This window comes from Eurosta solidaginis, chromosome 1 (assembly GCF_040869045.1).
Source record: "Eurosta solidaginis isolate ZX-2024a chromosome 1, ASM4086904v1, whole genome shotgun sequence".
In the NCBI taxonomy this organism is placed as follows: Eukaryota; Metazoa; Arthropoda; class Insecta; order Diptera; family Tephritidae; genus Eurosta; species Eurosta solidaginis.
Genome location: NC_090319.1, coordinates 106,864,525 through 106,884,886, shown reverse-complemented (window position 1 = coordinate 106,884,886; position 20,362 = coordinate 106,864,525). Strand labels below are relative to the sequence as shown.

At 35.6% G+C, this 20,362-nt stretch overlaps 3 protein-coding genes and 1 pseudogene across 4 annotated transcripts; 3 read left to right on the top strand and 1 right to left on the bottom strand.

The window, feature by feature from the left end:
- LOC137236674 (sialic acid synthase-like) overlaps positions 1-1,074 on the top strand; it is a 67,008-nt pseudogene extending 65,934 nt beyond the window's left edge.
- Positions 1,075-13,709: 12,635 nt separating this feature from the next.
- Positions 13,710-16,601, top strand: LOC137236672 (sialic acid synthase-like). Of its 2 annotated transcripts, none has more exons than XM_067759557.1 (3): positions 13,710-13,763; positions 14,069-14,837; positions 15,092-16,601. In XM_067759557.1, exons 2-3 carry the CDS (start codon positions 14,093-14,095, stop codon positions 15,133-15,135), a joined length of 789 nt encoding a protein of 262 aa, XP_067615658.1. In that variant the 5' UTR covers positions 13,710-13,763; positions 14,069-14,092; the 3' UTR covers positions 15,136-16,601. The 2 variants fall into 2 exon arrangements, with proteins under 2 accessions (XP_067615658.1, XP_067615657.1); XM_067759556.1 differs by lacking the exon at positions 13,710-13,763 and adding an exon at positions 13,814-13,962.
- A 562-nt stretch (positions 16,602-17,163) lies between these two features.
- Positions 17,164-18,535, top strand: LOC137237510 (putative nuclease HARBI1). The gene is made up of 4 exons (XM_067761215.1): positions 17,164-17,410; positions 17,465-17,906; positions 17,970-18,105; positions 18,162-18,535. Exons 1-4 carry the CDS (start codon positions 17,292-17,294, stop codon positions 18,533-18,535), a joined length of 1,071 nt encoding a protein of 356 aa, XP_067617316.1. The 5' UTR covers positions 17,164-17,291.
- A 291-nt stretch (positions 18,536-18,826) lies between these two features.
- LOC137237507 (uncharacterized) lies at positions 18,827-19,792 on the bottom strand. The gene is made up of 3 exons (XM_067761199.1): positions 19,731-19,792; positions 19,475-19,664; positions 18,827-19,393 (listed from the first exon to the last, which is right to left on the bottom strand). The coding sequence occupies exons 1-3, from the start codon at positions 19,739-19,741 to the stop codon at positions 18,827-18,829; spliced, it is 768 nt and encodes a 255-aa protein (XP_067617300.1). The 5' UTR covers positions 19,742-19,792.
- Between the last annotated feature and the right edge of the window lie 570 nt (positions 19,793-20,362).

The following is a 20,362-nucleotide window of genomic DNA, read 5'->3' as shown; positions in this document are numbered from 1 at the left end:
CCTTAAACCTAACCTTAGCTCATTATTTCCTAAAAGTTAAGTAAAATTGAACACACCATTAAACATAAATGCAAACAAACTTTTTATTGCACTATTTTTTTTTTTTTTTTCAGTTTAATTCAACCTAAATTTATTTTATTATATTTAATCTTGTTTTAATAATTTTTTTTTCAGGTTCGAATTCGAGGTTAAGGCCAGAGCTACAATTTCTAAGATAATTATTGTTTTTTTTTTTTTAATTTTTCTATAGTTGAAAAATTATTATTATTTTTTTTAAATTTGGAATAGAAGATAGAAAATATGTAATACCTGCCAAGGTGCGCGGAGATTTCGAAGGTTGCTAAGCCTGCTGTAGGGAATTAGTATTTATGCTTTGTATATTAAATTTAAAAAATTCAATATTTTTATTTCGACATAGTAAAATGATATCACATTAAAAAGTAATCAAAAATTTTCCTTTTGATGCATTAATTCAAAAATAACTTAAATCTATATTTTCCAATTTTAACAAAGTTGAAACAAGTAAAGTATAATTATAAACCCTTCATCATAAATACGCTTTAGGCACGCTGAACTTACCATTTAGCCAGTGTCGTAGTGAGGTTTTCTTCCGCCCGGGACAAAATATTTTTTGGCGCCCCCTCCTATATTGCCAAAACAATCTAATTTTATAAATATTGTTACAATATTAGCAACACTAAGGGGTACTGCCATCTCTAAGCCGATGCTAAACAGTGATATCATGCACATCCATAGATCAATCATTATTTCATAGCAGAATAGTATCGGCTGATCGGTATCAAAATATGTAGGAAAAATTATGCGAGATACATATGCCTGTTGTTAGCTCATTGCTTGCTAGTAAGCGACTAAATGAAAAATCAATTCACCCGCACGATCATCCCTACGATTGCGCTCGCACTAATATAGGTGCAATTTCAGTTTTGAATAGCCCTGATTTACATAAACGAATCAATAATTGCGTCTACACATATGTACGTATACAAGCAGCGGAGAAGCAATGCACAAACCCATGCATATATCTTATCTGAATTGCTCACAAGAGAGGGCAATAATTTGTGCAAGTATTACTCAAATAAGAAGTTGTAAACGTAGTTGTGGCTGGCGATTTTGTAGATGATATCTAACTAGTAAGTTCTTGAATGGAAAAGCCTAGAATTATCCATTGAGAAATCAAAAAGTATAAATGCGCGACAGTAGAGGCGAGAATTCAGTTTCATTTGAGCTATCAATCAGTTTGGTTATTAAGCAAGCTATTCGTTGCAAAGTATAAGTGTTGTTGTGAAGTACTTTAATAAAGGCCATTATTCAATATTGGAGTTATTTATTCAACAGTTTAGCGATACGAACGTTGGCAGAAGATTGCAAATAAGGGGAATTGCAGTAAAATCGTTACAATATATTCAAAAATTAATAAACCATTAAAATCGTAGGCTGAATATATCATCTATAAGTAGACTCAAATACATATTTTTTATTGTTTTTATTCTTAAAGCCTTTGGATTACAATCCTTACAGAGTAAATTATAAAATTTACTTAAAATATTAAATACAATCCACTTATGGTTCCATATGAATCCAACTACTTGTAGAGCGGAATACAAAATTATGAAAAAATGTCTCTAGGGAGCGACAAGTCCAGAGCAACTGTACTACTCAGCGAGTTAAACTTACGAAAAGCGTGATTAATGGGGACATTATTTGCATATTGGTTCTAAAGTTATCACCATAGAAAGGATAAAAATTCCGGAAGAGTTGAACATTGAAATGACTCTTTTCCAACAAATATGGACAGTCAATGAACCCATTAATAATGTTATACGTCAAGGGTAAGCAAAGTATGTATCTACATTTCTCAAGAGACTTCAAACTTAAGAGCAATAGACGAGCCGAATAAGAAGGGTTGGGTTCCGAGAAGTTTAACGGCCGAAGGGCGTATTTAAGGAAAACTTTCTCTCAATTCTGTTTATAGCTGTAAGATTACTTGGTCTCCAAATAAAATCAGCATATTCTAAATGAGACCTGATAAAACAGGTATAGAGCAGTTTGATGTTATAGGGGTCAGTAAATATCGAGCTATTGCGTCTAAACAAACCAATTTATAAGGTTGTTAAAAGAAAACTTATTATCAAAGATTACGCCAACGTCCTTAATCTCAATAACGGATTGAAGATCACAATTAGATATACTATATTTTGTATTCAAAATGTGAACGGAAGGTATTTTGAAAACATTTAGAAGTGTTCAAAGAGAGACGAGGGCGCTTTGCAACTTCGCGGCATGCTCTGGTCCTCTAATTATTGAAAATAACTTAAAATCATCAGCATACAGTAAACACTCAGCAAATGAAAAACAACTAACAATATCATTAATAAATAAAATGAATAGTAGGGGACCTAAAATACTTCCCTGGGGAACACCAGATGTCGCTTTGAAGGGACTGGAGGATACGCCGTCAATAGTAACAAAACAATGCCCGTTGCAGAAGTAGGAATTTATCCATAGCATAAATGTAGAATGAAAACCGATATAGCGCAATTTGTTAATTAAAACACTATGAGACACTCTATAGAAAGCTATTGAAAAATCTGTGTAAATGCAATCCACCTGAGAACCAGCTGAAAAGGAGTGAATGCAGTATTCCCTAAATACAGCTAGATTAGAAACTGTTGACCTATCAGCCATGAATCCGTGCTGATAGGGAGAAATGAGTGACTTAACAGCAAAGCTCAACTGTTCATTGACCGCAAGTTCAAAAAGTTTCGAAATCGTGGATAGCTTGGATATAGGTCTATAGTTTCGCACATTAATAATAATCTATATATATAAAAAGAAGTGTACATTTTGATTGTCACTCCATAACTCGAGAACGGCTCGACAGATTGCCATGAAATTTTTAGGAAAGATTCAGGAAGGAGAGATGATGATTAGTTGATTTTGAAATCCCAAATCGGTTTAGCCATATATATATATAAATCAAATCCTGTGTGTGTGTCTGTTCGCTATGGAAACGTATTTCCCACACATCAATCATCACCAAATTTTGGTTATGGGTTCCTTCGATCAACGGAAAGGTTTTAGACTAAGAATAATTTCGATATATAAAAGGGGCGTGGCACCTCCCATACAAATGGAATCTTTAGTAATGCATAACTTTGAAGGTATACATGCCAGAACATTGAAATTCAGTAAGGAGTTATATGAGGTCAATCCCTAACACCACCAAGAAAGGGCGGAATTGGGAAAAAGGGGGCGTGGAACCTCCCATTCAAATTGAATCTTTGGTACTGCATAACTTTGAAGGTATACATGCCAGAACATTGAAATTCAGTAAGGAGTTATATGAGGTCAATCCCTAACACCACCAAGAAAAGGCGGAATTGGGAAAAAGGGGGCGTGGAACCTCCCATTCAAATGGAATCTTTGGTACTGCATAACTTTGAAGGTATACATGCCAGAACATTGAAATTCAGTAAGGAGTTATATGAGGTCTATCCCTAACACCACCAAGAAAATGCGGAATTGGGAAAAAGGGGGCGTGGAACCTCCCATTCAAATGGAATCTTTGGTACTGCATAACTTTGAAGGTATACATGCCAGAACATTGAAATTCAGTAAGGAGTTATTTGCGGTCAATCATTAACACCACCAAGAAAATATGGAATTGGGAAAAAGCGGGCGTGGCACCTCCCATACAAATGGAATATATTAGACTGCATATATGTGGATGTCGTAATGGTAGGATAATTAAAATTGGTAAGGAGCTATGTGACGTTAAGTCCTAAAACCTCCAGTAAAATGTGGAATGGGGAAAAACTATCGTTTAGTAATCTGCCGCTGTTAAAAAACTGTTTAGCTTCAGTCTATCTACATCTTCTATAAAAATCAAATTCTGTGTGTGTGTTCCCTATGAAAACGTGTTTGCTATACTTCGATCATCACCAAATTTTGGCTCGAGATTCCTTCGATCAAGACGGAAGTTTTTCGTATTTCAGAATTAAGAATTTTAAATTTAAATATTTTTGTTTTTTGGCTATGCGAAAGAACTAACTATCTTAGCTCCCAAAAACGATCATGTTAACAAAATCAATGATCGCTTTCAAAATCAATTTCCTGGTGAAGTGACGAAATATAAATCGATCGACACAGTTACAGATGAAGATAAAATTGTGAATTATCCAAATGAATTTTTATACTCCTTAGAACCAAAAGGAATGCCTGCGCATATATCAACTTTGAAAATTGGCTCACCAGTCATGCTTCTTCGGAATGTAATCAAAGCAACAATCATCAGCGGTAAAAGCAATACAATAATATAAAATAAGATACAATAAGATACAAGAATAAAATGTTTTAACAGAAAATTTCACCAAATATGCGTACAAAATTCAATTCAATTTACAGAACAATAAATTAAATTATCAACAAACAAAACAGAAAAAAACCCAACATTCATTCGATTTCGGGCGTTACAACGTGCGCCTGGTAAAGCTAGTATTATTATAATACATTAGTAAAACTTATATCTATGTCGTTGATTGTAAATATATCAAAATCAGTTTTTATTGGCTGAATGAACGTTCGCAGCTAGCAATTGATACTGAGATAGTCAAAAGTATTTGAAGTGCCACTCGCATGTTTGGAAAAACATCTTCTCCATACGAGATTATAAAAGTAAGTAATTCTAACGGAGCTTTATGTTCAATTTCTTTTCTACTGCGAAGTAATATTTTTCAGTCACATATTACGATAAAAAGTTCTGTTCCATCGAATTCCGTATTCCATTTTCTTTCTAACTCGTTATTATCCTTGTTTAACAAACTTCCAACGTCTAACGGAAATCCAAAGTTAAAATTAAGGTCATTTAGTCGTGTAAATCTTGTATGTAATTCGAGACGATCGAGGACACTTTTCATAACGCGAGAAACTTCACATTCTGCGGAAAGACCAACATCTCTAGCCGATTCTCGGGGCATTTTGCGGCGCCTTCTTACACATTTTACTATATCAATATCCCATTTTTCACAAAGAGACTTCGCTTTTTCTATTGCTTTTTCACAGAGAGTGTCTCGAATTTCGGATAGTTCAGTTGCTAAGGACTTAAGATCATGATACGCTTCTCTAAAATTCATCCCTGATTCTTGTAATCTGAGCTGCACACGATCAATCCTCCTTAAGATCTCATACCAGAAATGAACTAATGTTATGAACCTAAAATTTAGTATATTTTGCAATAGAATTGTAGCTTCGGTTCTGGTGTCACTTCTGGTGTCCTCTGCTTATTGTTCTAAGAGTTCTACTACATTCTCTAGCGCATCGACGATAACGCTAACCGCTTGTATTCTGGCGCTCCATCGTGTTTCAGATTCACGTATGACAGTTTTTGTTAAAGCATTTTTTAATAATTCTCATCGTAACGCTGAACGTGAGAAGAAAGGATATATGCTTTCAATTATTCCACAACCTGCCTCAAGTTTTGGGATTTATGGATGCATAGAAAATTTTTTCCAGAAATCAATATTTTTCAGGAATCAGTTATAATAAAAATACAAATTATCTAGGAAGTTCTGCTTTGCGGACCATTTGGCGCCAATTGTTTTTGTTTTATCGGCCTATTGATAAAGAATTCCAGGTTCGAAGGCCACCTTCGAAATGGATTTATCTGCGCATCTATGGCAAGTCTCTGAAAAATTGTCTATCTTCTATTCCAAATTAAAAAAAAAAATAATAATAATTTTTCAGTTATAGAAAAATTTAAAAACCAATAATTATCATAATAATAAATGGTTTGGGCTTGAGCTCGAGTTCGAACATGGAATCTTTAATCAATAGGCCGATAAAACAAAAATAATTATTTTATTTCATTTTTCATCATTTTATTTCATTTATTATACTCAGTTGAGCAGAGCTCACAGAGTATATTAAGTTTGATTGGATAACGGTTGGTTGTACAGGTATAAAGGAATCGAGAAAGATATAGACTTCCATATATCAAAATCATCAGAAACGAAAAAAATTTGATTGAGCCATGTCCGTCCGTCCGTTAACACGATAACTTGAGTAAATTTTGAGGTATTTTGATGAAATGTGGTATGTAGGTTCCTGAGCACTCATCTCAGATCGCTTTTTGAAATGAACGATATCGGATTATAACCACGCCCACTTTTTCGATATCGAAAATTTCGAAAAACCGAAAAAGTGCAATAATTCACTACCAAAGATAGATAAAGCGATGAAACTTGGTAGGTGAGTTGAACTTATGACGCAGAATAGAAAATTAGTAAAATTTTTGACAATGGGCGTGGCACCGCCCACTTTTAAAAGAAGGTAATTTAAAATTTTGCAAGCTGTAATTTAGCAGTCGTTGAAGATATCACGATGAAATTTGGCAGGAACGTTACTCCTATTACTATATGTACGCTTAATAAAAATTTGCAAAATCGGAGGACCACGCCCACTTTAAACAAATTTTTTTTTAATTTGATTGAGCCATGTCCGTCCGTCCGTTAACACGATAACTTGAGTAAATTTTGAGGTATTTTGATGAAATGTGGTATGTAGGTTCCTGAGCACTCATCTCAGATCGCTTTTTGAAATGAACGATATCGGATTATAACCACGCCCACTTTTTCGATATCGAAAATTTCGAAAAACCGAAAAAGTGCAATAATTCACTACCAAAGACAGATAAAGCGATGAAACTTGGTAGGTGAGTTGAACTTATGACGCAGAATAGAAAATTAGTAAAATTTTTGACAATGGGCGTGGCACCGCCCACTTTTAAAAGAAGGTAATTTAAAATTTTGCAAGCTGTAATTTAGCAGTCATTGAAGATATCACGATGAAATTTGGCAGGAACGTTACTCCTATTACTATATGTACGCTTAATAAAAATTAGCAAAATCGGAGGACCACGCCCACTTTAAACAAATTTTTTTTAAGTAAAATTTTAACAAAAAATGTAATATCTTTACAATATATAAGTAAATTATGTCAAAATTTAACTCCAGTAATGATATGGTGCAACAAAATACAAAAATAAAAGAAATATTTCAAAATGGGCGTGGCTCCGCCCTTTTCAATTAAATTTGTCTAGGATACTTTTATTGCCATAAGTCGAACAAAAATTTACCAATCCTTTTGAAATTTGGTATGGGCATAGATTTTGTAACGTTAACTGTTTTCTGCGAAAATGGACGAAATCGGTTAAAGCCAAGCCCAGTTTTTATACACAGTCGTCCGTCTGTCCTTCCGCATGGCCGTTAACACGATAACTTGGGCAAAAATCGACATATCTTTACTGAACTTAGTTCACGTACTTACCTGAACTCACTTTATCTTGGCATAAAAAATGAACGAAATCCGACTACGACCACGCCCACTTTTTCGAAATCGAAAATTACGAAGAATGAAAAAAATGCCATAATTCTATACCAAATACGAAAAAAGGGATGAAACATGGTAATTGGATAGGTTTATTGACGCGAAATATAACTTTAGAAAAAACTTTGTAAAATGGTTGTGACACCTACCATATTAAGTAGAAGAAAATGAAAAAGTTCTGCAGGGCGAAATAAAAAACCTTTGAAATCTTGGCAGGTATTACATAGTATATAAATAAATTAGCGGTATCCAACAGATGCTGCTCTGGGTCACCTTGGTCCACATTTTGGTCGATATCTGCAAAACGCCTTCACATATACAACTACCACCACTCCCTTTTAAAACTCTCATTAATACCTTTAATTTGATACCAATATCGTACAAACACATTCTAGAGTCACCCCTGGTCCACCTTTATGGCGATATCTCGAAAAGGCGTCCACCTATAGAACGAAGGCCCACTCCCTTTTAAAAATACTCATTAACACCTTTCATTTGATACCTATATCGTACAAACAAAGTCTAGAGTCACCCCTGGTCCACCTTTATTGCGATACTTCGAAAAGGCGTCCACCTATAGAACTAAGGCCCACTCCCTTTTAAAATACTCATTAACACCTTTCGTTTGATACCCATATTGTACAAACAAATTCTAGGGTCACCCCTGGTCCACCTTTATGGAGATATCTCGAAACGGCGTCCACCTATGGAACTAAGGATTACTCCCTTTTAACATTCTCATTAACACCTTTCATTTGATACCTATATCGTACAAACAAAGTCTAGAGTCACCCCTGGTCCACCTTTATTGCGATACTTCGAAAAGGCGTCCACCTATAGAACTAAGGCCCACTCCCTTTTAAAATACTCATTAACACCTTTCGTTTGATACCCATATTGTACAAACGTATTCTAGAGTCACCCCTGGTCCACCTTTATGGCGATATATCGAAAAGGCGACCACCTATACAACTACCACCACTTCCTTTTAAAACCTTCATTAATATCTTTAAGTTGATACCCATATCGTATAAACAAATTCTAGGGTCACCCCTGGTCCACCTTTATGGCGATATCTCGAAACGGCGTCCACCTATGGAACTAAGGACCACTCCCTTTTAAAATACTCATTAACACCTTTCTTTTGATACCCATATTGTACAAACAAATTCTAGGGTCACCCCTGGTCCACCTTTATGGAGATATCTCGAAACGGCGTCCACCTATGGAACTAAGGATTACTCCCTTTTAAAATACTCATTAACACCTTTCATTTGATACCCATATCGTACAAACAAATTCTAGAGTCAACCCTGAACCACCTTTATGGCGATATCCCTAAATGGCGTCCACCTATACAACTTTGGCCCACTCCTCCATAAAATACTCTTTAATGCCTTTCATTTGATACACATGTCATACAAACACATTCCAGGGTTTCCCTCGGTTCATTTTCCTACAGGGTTATTTTCCCTTATTTTGTCACCATAGCTCTCAACTGAGTATGTAATATTCGGTTACACCCGAACTTAACCTTCCTTACTTGTTTTTTGCTTTATTTTATGCATGATGCAATAAACCAAACAGGTGAAGGCAATACAGGGAGACGCATTTGACAATACTGTCCAAAAATTTAAAACCTATGCGCAATCAACCGCACATCCACAGAAAAGATCGAGCAAAAGGTACTGAAGACGGACTCGCTTTTATCACACACCACTCTGTACAGTACCATCTATTTATTTGATCCCGACATCAGCAGCAGGGATCATATCTTGGAAAGTCAAGGTGTATCTGTCCGGTCAGGCGATGCGAATTTAGAAATTAACAACATCTACATCCCTCCTGTCACCTGCCAACGCCCTTATATCAGTGGCCTTCTCACTGATAAAAATCGCACTATTATTGGCGGCAAGGCATATCTGTCCGGTCAGGCAATGTAAATTTAGGAATTATCAGCATCTACATCACTCCTACTCACTGGTAAAAATCGCATTCCCCGAAGGCCTTGTAGAGTGTTATGGATGTTGATGGTCTTTTGCCGGATGCATATCCGGTACGTTCCGGTACCAAGCCCGACCATCTCGGGAACGAATTTAGTTAAGCGTGGGGCAGTTGAGGGCGAGCAGTTTAATATGAGTTATAAGGGAGTAATTTGATGCGCTTGTAGGCGTATGAATCGTGGCACAGTGGATGACGTACCCGACTCAAACGTTTGGGGTTGCGGGTTCAAAGCCCACTGCAAGCAAGCATTTTTTTTTAATTTATTATCTTTTTTATTTTATAAATTACTATTTTACTGGACTGTATGTTATTTTACTTTGTTTATGGTGTATTTAAAATACGGGACGATGCAAAGCATCGGTACAGCTTATTTATGATATCTTTATTTTAATGTATTTGTTTGTTATTTTTAAATTTGTTTAGAGAGAGGTCACTATGTACCTGTTACACCTTGTATTTATTCATTGGGGCGAGCACTGGGGGCTCCAAAGTATTGGCTGCGGGATGAGCCACCTTGTTTTGCTTTGAAAAACCCCTTGTATTTATTCATTGCGGGCGAGCACTGGGGGCTCTGAGGTTTCGCTCTAATGAGCCACCTGATCTTCTATTTGAAGAACCTCTTGTATTTATTCATTGGGGGCGAGCACTGGGGCTCTGAGGTTTCGCTCTAATGAGCCATCTCATCTTCTATTTGAAGAACCTCTTGTATTTATTCATTGGGGGGGAGCACTGGGGGCTCTGAGGTTTCGCTCTAATGAGCCACCTCATCTTCTATTTGAAGAACCCTTAAAAAATGTGATATGGAGGCGAGCACTGTGCTCTGAGGTATTGGCACCCCATCTTCTACTCGAAGAACCTCTTGTATTTATTCATTGGGGCGAGCACTGGGGGCTCTGAGGTTTCGCTCTAATGAGCCACCTCATCTTCTATTTGAAGAACCCTTAAAAAATGTGATATGGAGGCGAGCACTGCACTCTAAGGTATTGGCACCCCATCTTCTACTCGAAAAACCTCAATTTTAAATTAAAAACTAAAACTATATCTTTAGAATATTTCACTAACAAGTTGAGAATTACAAGCACACTCAATGGCTAATGAAACAAACGAAAGAAAAAAAGTCATAGTTTAAGTCGCTTAAGCAAATTGTTATGACCACATGCGACCTTCTAGGCCATACCGCCCTCCCACCCCCTAGATCTATGACGAGTTCGGGGTCGCCAGAGCATCGGCTGTTAATGAAACAGGATTCGCCACGGATAGGTGAGGTTGACAATAAGGTTTTGAGAAGCTATATATTGCGCTGGCAACCTGAAAGGGTTGCGTTACACAACCCCTTCAATCTGTTTCGTATTTTAGTCGGCTCTTACGACAGGCATACCTACCGCGGGTATATTTTATCCCCCTAACCCGCTGGGGGGCTTTATATATATATATATAGCGGACCCCGTTGCACTTCGTAGCAACCAACCAAAAAAAGAAATGAAAGATTATAAATTTTTTTTATGAAATGAATGCATTGTATTCCAAAATTGTTAATGCCAATCCAGAACATTTGGATATACAATATTTTTAGTTTGCCCATTGAAAGCGAGCACAAACAAACAATTTGGAGTTCCAACTCTTGAGCAGGCCACGTATAGCTGTCCATGTGAAAAGCACGGCTCCTTCAAATTTAATCCGCATATTTGAAGCGTTTGTCCTTGTGCCTTATTGATGGACATGACAAATGATAGACGCACTGGGAATTGCAACGCTTAAATTCAAATGGCATGCCTGTTGGAATCAGTGGAATACGTGGTATGAGTACAATTTCATTTTTCGCTGTTCCGTTCAATATTGTCGCTTCAATTAAATTCGGCGTCAATTTTTTTTACTACTAATCTTGTGCCATTGCACAGTTGTGGTGCATTTAAATTCCGCAGTAAAATAATTGATAAGCCAACCTTTAAATTCAAATAATGCGGTGGCATACCAGGTGGTTCCAATGAATTCAAAAATTCAATTGGATAATTCACTGCATCATCTGCATTCATTGCGCTATCAACAGATTTATATGATGTCAATGCACCTGACAATTTTTCTTGAATCTGATAATTGATTGCATTGACGTGTAAATTTTTTGGTGCCAGTATTGCGCGTTCTTTCAACCAATTGTGATTCCTGTAATTTTGAACAATATTTGGAAGCACACTTTCAATCAACTCTTCTGTTGATTGAATAATGGTACAGAAATTGTTCGGCAATGCAATCAATCCATTTGTATTATCGACTCGAACTTTTCCATTGCCAATATCTAACAATTGCTTCGAGAACCGATCTGCAGATTGGTCGTTGTGGAATTGAACGCGCATATTTATGTTCAATGTCAATTTTTGCACATGTCGCCACAGAAGAGAAGACTTTAAACATGCGTTGATCTCATCCGCCGGTGTTGATCGTGGAACCACAGGCAATATTTGTCGAAAGTCCCCTGACAATAATATTAATGCACCACCAAAAATTTATTGATTCTGACGTAGATCTTGCATTGTACGGTGTAATGCTTCCAGCAATTTTTTATGCATCATTGTACATTCATCCAATAGAATAATTGCTGCTTCTTGCAAAACTTTTGCCATCGCAGAATTTCTTGAAATGTTGCACGTGGGATGTTCAATCACCCGTTAATTTGAAAATAATTACATTTTAATTAATATCGATGTTGTTTTTATTTTTATTTTCGGCCTTTTAAAAAGTTATATCAAGAAGAATTTCCGAGCTCTAGGCCACACATATATATTAATAATAAAAATGCAATTAATTATACCATATATGTTGTATTTATTTATTTTGTCGATATTTCGATTTCAATTAGAAATCATCTTCAGGGACTTGTGAATGCACCTTGTCGACTGGTGCAACATATATGGTATAATTATTTGAATTTTTAATTAATATCGATTAAATTTTAAAGTGATCAATCAATAAATATAAGCATACCTGCACATTCAACGGCAATTTTAATGCAGAGTGCACTGTTCGTCCACCATCCAATAGAGTAGCAGCGATTCCCGACGAAGCAAGTGGCAATGCAATTTTTCGTTGCGATCGAATGGCTGCCAAAATGAGTGATATAACAAATGTTTTTCCCGTACCACCAGGCGCATCCAAAAAATATAATCCACCGACTTCATTTTGCACCGCTTGGATGATGGTATCATAGACATGTTTTTGATGGTCATTTAATTTAGGAACATTCAAATTCACAAATGTTTGCAATTCATTGGGATCAACCTGTTGTTCACGTTGCAATTATCGATCAAATAAATTATGCATTGGACGATTGGGTGGTGACAAACCTAATTGCCCTAATCCTTTATTTGCAATCGTAAGGCACATATCTTCAATCGCTATCAATGCCTCATTATACGTTTCCAATGAAATCATCAAATCAGTGTCTCTTGTGTGATGACGCATTCGAATCAAATAGTCTTCTGCCATAAAATCTTTGTATTTATTCCACAATTCAAGAGGATTTGATGGAAAACATGTTGACACGATTATGGCATATAAGATACGTATTTGATGTGGAGAAGAAGCAATCGATGCATCGTGAAGCGTTAAATCCCAATGCGCATCATTTTCAAGCAAACTTAATTGCTCGCATGCTTCACGATACGTCATACATAAATGACCATTCACTCTTCGCAAATGTTGAAATGAACGTGGCCCAACAACATTTACTAACAACAATCGCAAATAATAACATTCTGCATTGTTTGGATGAACTGTGTACAATATTCCCATGGTATTTATTTATTTATTTATCAGTCTACAAATTAAACAATTATACAGACCAAATATACCGACACTTAAATCTCAGATGTAATACATGATATAAACAACATAAGCAGTAATCAATTTTAAAGCTGGAGTCATTGGTGCCGTATGTCGTATCGCTGTATCAGTATCCCTAACGTAATCAGCTGTTTATAGTTAGTAGTAAACCAAACCCCAATTGGTTGGCTACGATACGGTTACGACCTTAGCGGCACCAATAATCGATTGCATTGATTCTCATAAGATTGGTCGAATCAGCTGTTATAAGGTTACCGATACGGTTACCGATAAAGCACCAATGTCTCCAGCTTAAAGTAATATTTACAGCCTGATTCTAATGTGGTAACAACTTTCTTGACCACGGCAACTTTCTTCACCACGGCAACTTTCTTCATGTGGTAACTTTTGTACCCTTTTGGTATTCTGCCCACGAAAGTAGCCGGATAATTGTTTACCCACTAAAATAGGTGGTAACATCGATGTAACCACACAAAAGCTGTAGTTTAGAAAAAGGCAATACTGAAAAATAAAGAATTGTGAGCGCAAATAAGCAAACATAATAGTAAAAAAGTGTTGCCTCTTGCAATACATATTTGTTTCCATATACTTTCACAGCATATATTACAATATAGCTATGTAAAAACGTATGCATGTATGCACATATGTATATAAACATCGTCCCGTTTATTCGTTAACATCGTATCTACGAGTGACATATTTTCGATCGATATTTACGTAAGGGGCAGGACTCCTCAATAGCCACTAAAAAAAATCAATAATTGCAGACTACTTTTGTTTTATTATGATTAGTGTAATAACAAAAAACTTAACTTTTTTTAAGGTCTCCCTCAATTTGCTCTATTCAATGGACGTTCCCTTCATAAAGATTGGTTCAGGAGATGCTAACAATGTGCTCCTTCTGAGGAAAGCCGCAAAAATGAATATCCCACTAGTAATTTCCACAGGAATGCAAACCACTGAAACAATTGAAAATATAGTCAACATTATGCAGGCTAATAATAAGACCGATTATGCTTTATTGCATTGTATTTCGTCCTACCCTACGGAAGCTGAGGACTGCTCTCTTCCAGTAATAACAAATTTGAAAACAAGACATCCAAATGTTGTTATTGGATATTCTGGCCATGAAAAGGGCATTGAAATAAGCAAAGCAGCAGTGCTGTTGGGAGCAAGAATTATTGAGCGTCACTTTACCCTCAATTGTAATCAAAAAGGATCGGATCACAAATGCTCTTTGGAGCCTCATGCGTTTGAGCAACTTGTTAAAGATATTCGACGGCTTGAAAAACTAGGGATTTTTAGTAAAGAGCAAATCATTAATAAATTAAATAGTACAGAAGTCGAAGTGGCATTAAAAGATCTACAATTTCGTAAAATACTGCAATGTGAAATCGCATGTAAAAGGAAATTGGGCAAGTCGATCGTTGCCGCTAAGCATTTAAAAGCTGGAGATGAATTAAAGTTAGGTGATTTATGTATTAAAGTAAGTGAACCCATTGGCATTTCTCCAGAATATTTTGATACCGTCTTGGGCAAGAAACTAGCTTTCAATGTGGAAGAGGATATGCCTTTAATATTTAATCAGATTTGTAAGTAAATTTTAACATGAGATTTATTAAAAAATTATTAACTGACGTTAAGCTCATTAACATCAAATCGGGCCTATGTAGGCCTTAAACCTAACCTTAGCTCATTATTTCCTAAAAGTTAAGTAAAATTGAACACACCATTAAACATAAATGCAAACAAATTTTTTATTGCACTATTTTTTTTTTTTTCAGTTTAATTCAACCTAAATTTATTTTATTATATTTAATCTTGTTTTAACAATTTTTTTTTTCAGGTTCGAATTCGAGGTTAAGGCCAGAGCTACAATTTCTAAGATAATTATTGTTTTTTTTTTTTTAATTTTTCTATAGTTGAAAAATTATTATTATTTTTTTTAAATGTGGAATAGAAGATAGAAAATATGTAATACCTGCCAAGGTGCGCGGAGATTTCGAAGGTTGCTAAGCCTGCTGTAGGGAATTAGTATTTATGCTTTGTATATTAAATTTAAAAAATTCAATATTTTTATTTCGACATAGTAAAATGATATCAAATTAAAAAGTAATCAAAAATTTTCTTTTTGATGCATTAATTCAAAAATAACTTAAATCTATATTTTCCAATTTTAACAAAGTTGAAACAAGTAAAGTATAATTATAAACCCTTCATCATAAATACGCTTTAGGCACGCTGCACTTACCATTTAGCCAGTGTCGTAGTGAGGTTTTCTTCCGCCCGGGACAAAATATTTTTTGGCGCCCCCTCCTATATTGCCAAAACAATCTAATTTTATAAATATTGTTACAATATTAGCAACACTAAGGGGTACTGCCATCTCTAAGCCGATGCTAAACAGTGATATCATGCACATCCATAGATCAATCATTATTTCATAGCAGAATAGTATCGGCTGATCGGTATCAAAATATGTAGGAAAAATTATGCGAGATACATATGCCTGTTGTTAGCTCATTGCTTGCTAGTAAGCGACTAAATGAAATATCAATTCACCCGCACGATCATCCCTACGATTGCGCTCTCACTAATATAGGTGCAATTTCAGTTTTGAATAGCCCTGATTTACATAAACGAATCAATAATTGCGTCTACACATATGTACGTATACAAGCAGCGGAGAAGCAATGCACAAACCCATGCATATATCTTATCTGAATTGCTCACAAGAGAGGGCAATAATTTGTGCAAGTATTACTCAAATAAGAAGTTATAAACGTAGTTGTGGCTGGCGATTTTGTAGATGATATCTAACTAGTAAGTTCTTGAATGTAAAAGCCTAGAATTATCCAATGAGAAATCAAAAAGTATAAATGCGCGACAGTAGAGGCGAGAATTCAGTTTCATTTGAGCTATCAATCAGTTTGGTTATTAAGCAAGCTATTCGTTGCAAAGTATAAGTGTTGTTGTGAAGTACTTTAATAAAGGCCATTATTCAATATTGGAGTTATTTATTCAACAGTTTAGCGATACGAACGTTGGCAGAAGATTGCAAATAAGGGGAATTGCAGTAAAATCGTTACAATATATTCAAAAATTAATAAACCATTAAAATCGTAGGCTGAATATATCATCTATAAGTAGCCTCAAATACATATTTTTTATTGTTTTTATTCTTAAAGCCTTTGGATTACAATCCTTACAGAGTAAATTATAAAATTTACTTAAAATATTAAATACAATCCACTTATGGTTCCATATGAATCCAACTACTTGTAAAGCGGAATACAAAATTATGAAAAAATGTCTCTAGGGAGCGACAAGTCCAGAGCAACTGTACTACTCAGCGAGTTAAACTTACGAAAAGCGCGATTAATGGGGACATTATTTGCATATTGGTTCTAAAGTTATCACCATAGAAAGGATAAAAATTCCGGAAGAGTTGAACATTGAAATGAATCTTTTCCAACAAATATGGACAGTCAATGAACCCATTAATAATGTTATACGTGAAGGGTAAGCAAAGTATGTATCTACAACTCTCAAGAGACTTCAAACCTAAGAGCAATAGACGAGCCGAATAAGAAGGGTTGGGTTCCGAGAAGTTTAACGGCCGAAGGGCGTATTTAAGGAAAACTTTCTCTCAATTCTGTTTATAGCTGTAAGATTACTTGGTCTCCAAATAAAATCAGCATAATCTAAATGAGACCTGATAAAACAGGTATAGAGCAGTTTGATGTTATAGGGGTCAGTAAATATCGAGCTATTGCGTCTAAACAAACCAATTTATAAGGTTGTTAAAAGAAAACTTATGCCCCTATTACGGTGTACAACTCAACTTAGTTGGGTTGTAATTAAAACAACTCAACTTTCAGACAACTCAACTCTTGTTTGGTATTACGAATTACAACTTATTTCAGTTGAAGTTGAATTGGTGCTGCCAAGCTAAGAAAGTGATGATTTGACAGATAAATGAACAGCTGATCAATTTGTGTCTAAAATTTGAGCATTTGCAAGTGATTTTTTTTATTAATAGTAAAATGGATATTAGCATAGAATTATTTTATGATGATGAAAATAATGGTGAAAAAATTGATATGCAGCGAATAAGAAAACATTTACGCGATCACTCTAATCCCTTGGAATTACCAAGCACCAAGTAAGAAAACGTTCAAGTGACAATTGATAAGATTCTAATATAGTTATTTTGCAGATTTGTAAGCTATTTTCGGTTAAGTAAGGAAGCATTTTGCTCCTTACTAAACGAAATGAAGGACCATTTCCGCAAACGCGTTCGAGGGACGGCTGTACCTCCTATTTTAAAATTATGCGCTACACTCCGATTCCTTGCTGACGGCAGCTATCAAAAATGCTGTGGAAATGATTTTAGTGTTGGACTGGCACAACCTACAACATCTATAGTTGTCAAAGAGGTTTTAGATATTATTGAGGAGCATATTTGTGCGAAGTGGATTAAAACTCAAATGACTGCAGAGGAGCAAAGCGCTTCAAAGATCGCGTTTTATTCTAAAACAGGATTCCCAGGAGTAGTGGGTTGTATCGATGGGACTCACGTTCGCATAATTTCACCAATAAAAGAAATGCAACATTTATATCTAAACAGGAAAGGCTACTACAGCTTAAACGTCATGATTGTAAGTAAAAATGAACACGCAAATAATAATTTTGAACCAAATTATTGACAAACTTATTTTCAGCTTTGCGATTACAAAATGTCCTTCCGGTATGTGGATGCCAGGCATCCAGGCGCTAATCACGACTCATTTGTTTTTAATGTAAGTGACTTAAAGGTGCATTTGGAGAGAAACGTACAGAGTAACTCTTGGATCTTGGGTAAGACTGGTTGTTATTAAATATACAAATAAATATTTTAAAATCCATTGTTTAAGGCGATGCTGGTTACCCTCTGAAAACTTATTTAATGACTCCTTTTCGCATGGCAGAATCTGGTTCTCCGCAATCTCGCTACAATACTGTACACTCAAAGGCCCGAAATATTATAGAGAGAACAATTGGAGTAGTAAAGAGCAGATTTCGTTGTCTTTTATCAGCACGTGGCTTACATTATTCACCTGAAAAGGCCAAACAAATTGTGAATTGTTGTTGCGCTTTGCATAATATTTGCCAACACTTTCGAGTGGAGCCTCCTGAAGATATACCACCTACTTTTGATGCCGACATAAGCAATGAACATCTTAGTGTGGAAAGAGAAACCGAGAATACAGCCAGAATGGTTCGAAATAATATTATGTTATCCATTTAATAAATTTGTAATTCATTCAGTCTTTTATTTCAAAAGTTTTGGCTAAAATAAATACTCATAACAAAAATATCACTTCATGGCTCTTAAAACTAAATTTGACCTTTTTTCATTCAGGTTTGCGTTATTTAAATGACCCTACAACTTATCATAAATGTAAAGTAAAATATCACTTCATGTCAGGTAAACTAGAACTAGAAACTAAAATATCTTTTCATTAAGAACTTTAAACTAAAAATATTTCTGCTAAAAAAAAAAACAGGTTTTCATCGTGAAAAAAAATAACTAAAATATTTACATATTTGTTGAGCGGCTCAATTTTTTAATTTTTAGCTTTGCAATTTCTGCCTTCAACGCACATAGCTCGCTTGCTTCCTGTGCTTGCTTCTTGTAAAGCAAATATTTTTTTTGCTTAATCTCCAGCAATTTTTCGTTGACTTTTTGCATTTTGTGTGCTGTCCTCTCTAGCCGATCAATTTTTTTTAAAAGTTTTTTTTGCGTTTCTGTCTGCTTGGTTAGAAGCTCTAGACGCTCAGTCTCAACATTGGCACGCCGGCGATTTCGTGATCCTGACGGAGTGGGAAGCTCGCCTGCGTTTGAACCAGTGGGCTCCCTAGTCGTGGACGCGGCTGCAGACATGGTGTTACCATGCTCTTCGTCGTCGCTAGCCGGTGGCATATTCTCCGTCCCGAAAGCTCGACCACTAGGTGCAACTTGGCTTCTTATTTGGATGAGTTGTGCAACACTTTCCTCTAGCGGGCTTAGGGATTTTTCATGCGATGGCCCTCCGCCGGTTGCAACAAGATTGTTGCGGTTGTTGGACAGCTTTCTTTTTAAATTCGCTTTATAATGTACCCAAACCTAAAAGAGAAATATATGTATACATATGTAAAATGTCAATGCGCTTTTAATGTGTTCATCTATTTTCACAACTCTACATACACGTATCCACTCCGGTGCAGTTCTTGTCGGTGGTCCCAAACTATTTAGCTCTAAGGCGAATTCCTCCCATAATTCCTTCACTCTATTTTGGCTGCATCCGAACTGCGGCTTGCCTCGTCCAACTTCGGGATGTCGCTCCATAAGTTCAATCAGTCTTTCAATTTGATCCTTCGTTGAAATTTTGTTCTTTCTATAAATATGTACAAAAATGTTGATTATAAAATTTGTTTAAATTAATTTTAAAAGGTCTAATTACCCGCTTTCCATTTCTTTTTTATAATTTTCTTTCCAAACAACAAACAAACAACTGCAAAATTTTCTAAGACAACTGCTAGTAATCAGTTGTCAAATTTTGACGTCTTTGACAACTACACCAACACAAGGTTGTAAACGGTAATACCACAAAAAGTTGTTAGACTAGACAACTCAACCGACATTTTTGTTTGACAGGTTGAGTTGTAATCTGTAATACCAAATTGCGAAATTTCAACTCAACCAGAGTTGAGTTGTAAACGGTAATAGGGGCATTAGTATCAAAGATTACGCCAACGTCCTTAATCTCAGTAACGGATTGAAGATCACAATTAGATAAACTATATTTTGTATTCAAAATGTTAACGGAAGGTATTTTGAAAACATTTAGAAGTGTTCAAAGAGATACGAGATCGCTTTGCAACTTCGCGGCATGCTCTGGTCCTCTAATTATTGAAAATAACTTAAAATCATCAGCATACAGTAAACACTCAGCAAATGAAAAACAACTAACAATATCATTAATAAATAAAATGAATAGTAGGGGACCTAAAATACTTCCCTGGGGAACACCAGATGTCGCTTTGAAGGGACTGGAGGATACGCCGTCAATAGTAACAAAACAATGCCCGTTGC

What these genes read in the sequence shown, in the direction of transcription:
- LOC137237510 (XM_067761215.1), top strand. Translation starts at nt 17,292, where the DNA reads ATGGATATTAGCATAGAATTATTTTATGATGATGAAAATAATGGTGAA. An exon ending in TTGGAATTACCAAGCACCAA is followed by an intron (nt 17,411 to 17,464) that starts GTAAGAAAACGT and finishes GTTATTTTGCAG; the next exon opens with ATTTGTAAGCTATTTTCGGT. An exon ending in GAGTAACTCTTGGATCTTGG is followed by an intron (nt 18,106 to 18,161) that starts GTAAGACTGGTT and finishes CCATTGTTTAAG; the next exon opens with GCGATGCTGGTTACCCTCTG.
- LOC137236672 (XM_067759557.1), top strand. Translation starts at nt 14,093, where the DNA reads ATGGACGTTCCCTTCATAAAGATTGGTTCAGGAGATGCTAACAATGTG. An exon ending in TTTAATATTTAATCAGATTT is followed by an intron (nt 14,838 to 15,091) that starts GTAAGTAAATTT and finishes TTTTTTTTTCAG; the next exon opens with GTTCGAATTCGAGGTTAAGG.
- LOC137237507 (XM_067761199.1), bottom strand. An exon ending in CTGCACCGGAGTGGATACGT is followed by an intron (nt 19,394 to 19,474) that starts GTATGTAGAGTT and finishes TTTCTCTTTTAG; the next exon opens with GTTTGGGTACATTATAAAGC.